The sequence below is a fragment of the Frankliniella occidentalis genome, unplaced genomic scaffold (genome assembly GCF_000697945.3).
Source record: "Frankliniella occidentalis isolate FOCC.00 unplaced genomic scaffold, Focc_3.1 Scaffold37, whole genome shotgun sequence".
In the NCBI taxonomy this organism is placed as follows: domain Eukaryota; kingdom Metazoa; phylum Arthropoda; class Insecta; order Thysanoptera; family Thripidae; genus Frankliniella; species Frankliniella occidentalis.
In genome coordinates this window covers 847713-850534 of record NW_026267167.1, presented here as the reverse complement: position 1 = coordinate 850534, position 2822 = coordinate 847713, and the positions used below count along the sequence as shown (strand labels likewise).

Below are 2822 nucleotides of genomic sequence, written 5' to 3'. Positions count from 1 at the left end.
GGGGGGGGGTTGCACCAGTGCCGCCTGTGCGCATCGGATTGGGGTGGGCGGCCCCGTGACCCACTAATGCACGCTTAGAGCAGTCAACAGTCCCTGCTTGCTTGGGGGTTGAGCATACACACCCACCCTGCTGCTTCGCGGCAGCCCCCGGCCGGTTCGGGAGTGACAGTCAACAGTCAACCAACCACTCAAGAGCGTGGCGGGGGTTGCTGCTGCTAAGCTCACCCCTGCCAGCGAGTGCCGTCGTCACACGGTGTCGTTGTGTTAGACGTAGACGTAGAGGTACTGGTAGATGTTGCTCCGCAGCGGTGCCTGTGCTGGACCCGGACACACTGATGAGCCTGCTGCTCGCCGCTTTTACCCTGTGGATCCGACTTTGTCAGGGCAGTCGAACAAAGTCGGATTCGCAGCGGTGACGGTGGAGGGCAGTCACAAGCACTTCCGGTTTTCTCTTTTGACGAAGAATATTATGGTCTTTTTCTCATATGATTTCCCCCGCTACATAGCTGGCGGTGATGTGATGTGTCACATGTGTGGTGGTGCGGTGGGGTACACCCATGGGTAACGCTCCTGCGCAGCTGAGCGCTGCTGCCTGTAACGTGTAACGCTATGCACTTGGTGATGCAGACACTTCCGGTAAGAGCGGCAGGAGAGGAACGAACAACTGCAGTAGTCGCTTTCGGGTGCCCAGGCCCAGCGTCGTAAAGAATATGCTTCTGGCCACAAATAAGAATACACTGTTCACTTATTTCGTATCCCACGTAACGCTACTCACACAAACCTTTGTACGGCTCATGAACTGAACGCAGCTCTCGGCCAACTAGGGTTGAAAATTTCCAAAGTTTTCCGGAAAATTTCCGTAAAATAAAGGAAAATTTCCAAAGTCTGGGATGTTTTTTCCCGGATGTTTCCCGGTTTTTGTCTAAATTTTCCCGAAATTTTCCGGAAACTTTCCAGGGCTTCCAACCCTACGGGCCAACGTAATGTAAGACGCACTGAAAAGACAACACGCCGCCAGCCACTTGCACGGTGGGGGAAGGGGACAGAGGTCGGATATGACGAGCCGCAGCGCGCACAGCGGTGAGTACGACAGCAAAAACGTTTCCAGGTGCGGCGCCGCCCCTGGAGGCCGCAGGCCTGAAACGCCTGGAAAACGCAGGCCTTGCCCTGCCCTGCGTTGGGTGCGGCAAGTAGTTTTTTCTGGGTTCAGGCCGCCTGCTTCCCTCCCACCGCAGGGCAGTGCTGGCCGCCGCGACGCACGCCCCCAGCGCGGAGATCGATCCATCGAAGAGAACGAGTTGATGCTGTCAACCTATCTAGGGGTGGATCTGATTGGCACTTTACACACGCCAAGGTTTCTAGGAAGCCTCCCTGGGCGTGTGGGTGCCAAATAGATACGCCCCGTCCTTCAGCTTGAAAACGTTCCCATCAGGAGAAGAATCCGTTTACGGGCTGGGCTATCAATCTGCGTGTATGTGTTTTACAAGGGTCCCATGGAATTACTCCCCATACCAGAAGATGATTAGTGTAATACTTGTGTTTATGTATACTTGTGAAGAAATAAATGTTGTACGAATCATTTGTATTGTTATTTTTTTGCAGTAGTTGTCGTAGCCTCCATTGGCAACTCTATCAAAAACACGAGGAATATGCAATAATTTTGCAGCTACAATTTTCAGCAGTTCATAAAATTTTAAACATCTATTTTATGGATGCACGATTTAAAAAAATACAAATCGAACACATGTGCATTGTACTTTTATATACAAAAATGTAGAAATACAAAAAGGAATTTACCCTGTATCAGTTCGGTGTCCTGCGGAGCATTATCCAAGCCAGAAATAAAAGTCGTTCGACGAGACGACGTCGTTTCGACTTTCATTTCTAGCTGGGTATTGCACTGGTCCGACGCCACGCCGCCCTCATTCTCCCGTCAGAATGTGGTCGATGGTGACGTCGCGGGCCGTGGTGGGCAGCGTGTCCACCATCTGCTCCGCGAAGGCGAGCGCGATGGTGGTGGGCTTGGGGCCCGGCAGCGCCGCCAGGAACTTGTCGTAGAAGCCCGCACCATGCCCCAGCCGATCGCCCGCCCTGGTGAAGGCCACCCCAGGGCACAGCACCAGGTCCAAAGGGCCCGTCCCTAAACAAACAAAAAAAAGAAAAAAATCAAAAAAAGTAAAAGTATCACTTTAAGAGCCCAGGCTTTTTTTTGTTTGTTTGTTTTTTTGGTGGGGTGCAAATAATATGGCCTGCCCACTCGGTTCCGGATCACCTATAGAGTTGAAAACGGATCCCATGATACTTTTACCCCGGGGTAAGAATATCATGTGGTTCCTATATGAACTCCGAGGGAAATCCTGAACCTAACGAGGCTATAACATTTGTACCCCGGGATGAAAATATCACGAGGACTCTAATGGTGAACCTCGTCGCGCGGGGCCATGGTACTCGCCTGCCTCGCCGGGCTGCGGCCGCGGCTCGTCCATGTCCGGCTGCGGGATGCCCCAGGGCGTGGCGGGCAGCGCGCGGAAGTCGTCCATGTCGCGGAGCAGCACCATCTCCATGCAGGGCCGGCCGCTCGCCTCGCGCTCGCGCTTGGCCTTGCCGTACGCGTAGCGCGGTACGAAGCACGCCCGCCCCGCCGCCAGCAGCTCCTCCAGCACGGGCTTCGTGTCCACCTCGGAGGGCGTGCTCAGGTACACGGCCACCGAGCGGGCGCGCGCGTACGCGGGGTGCGCCAGCAGCTGTGAAAAGTACATCAACGTCACCATCACACGTCCAACCCTGAAAATTTTCCTGAATAATTGGAAACTATCCGGAAA

General features: G+C 54.0%; 1 protein-coding gene across 3 annotated transcripts in view; it reads right to left on the bottom strand.

The window, feature by feature from the left end:
- Window positions 1–1741: 1741 nt before the first annotated feature.
- Window positions 1742–2822, bottom strand: part of LOC113217580 (5-formyltetrahydrofolate cyclo-ligase) — a 4269-nt gene continuing 3188 nt past the window's right edge. For all 3 annotated transcript variants that reach the window (XM_026437537.2, XM_026437538.2, XM_052266319.1), the window contains exons 3-4: window positions 2453–2744; window positions 1742–2140 (exon numbers count right to left, since the gene is read on the bottom strand). In XM_026437537.2, coding sequence (XP_026293322.2) covers window positions 1923–2140; window positions 2453–2744 — 510 coding nt within the window. In that variant the 3' untranslated portion in view covers window positions 1742–1922. The remainder of the gene's footprint in view (window positions 2141–2452; window positions 2745–2822) is intronic.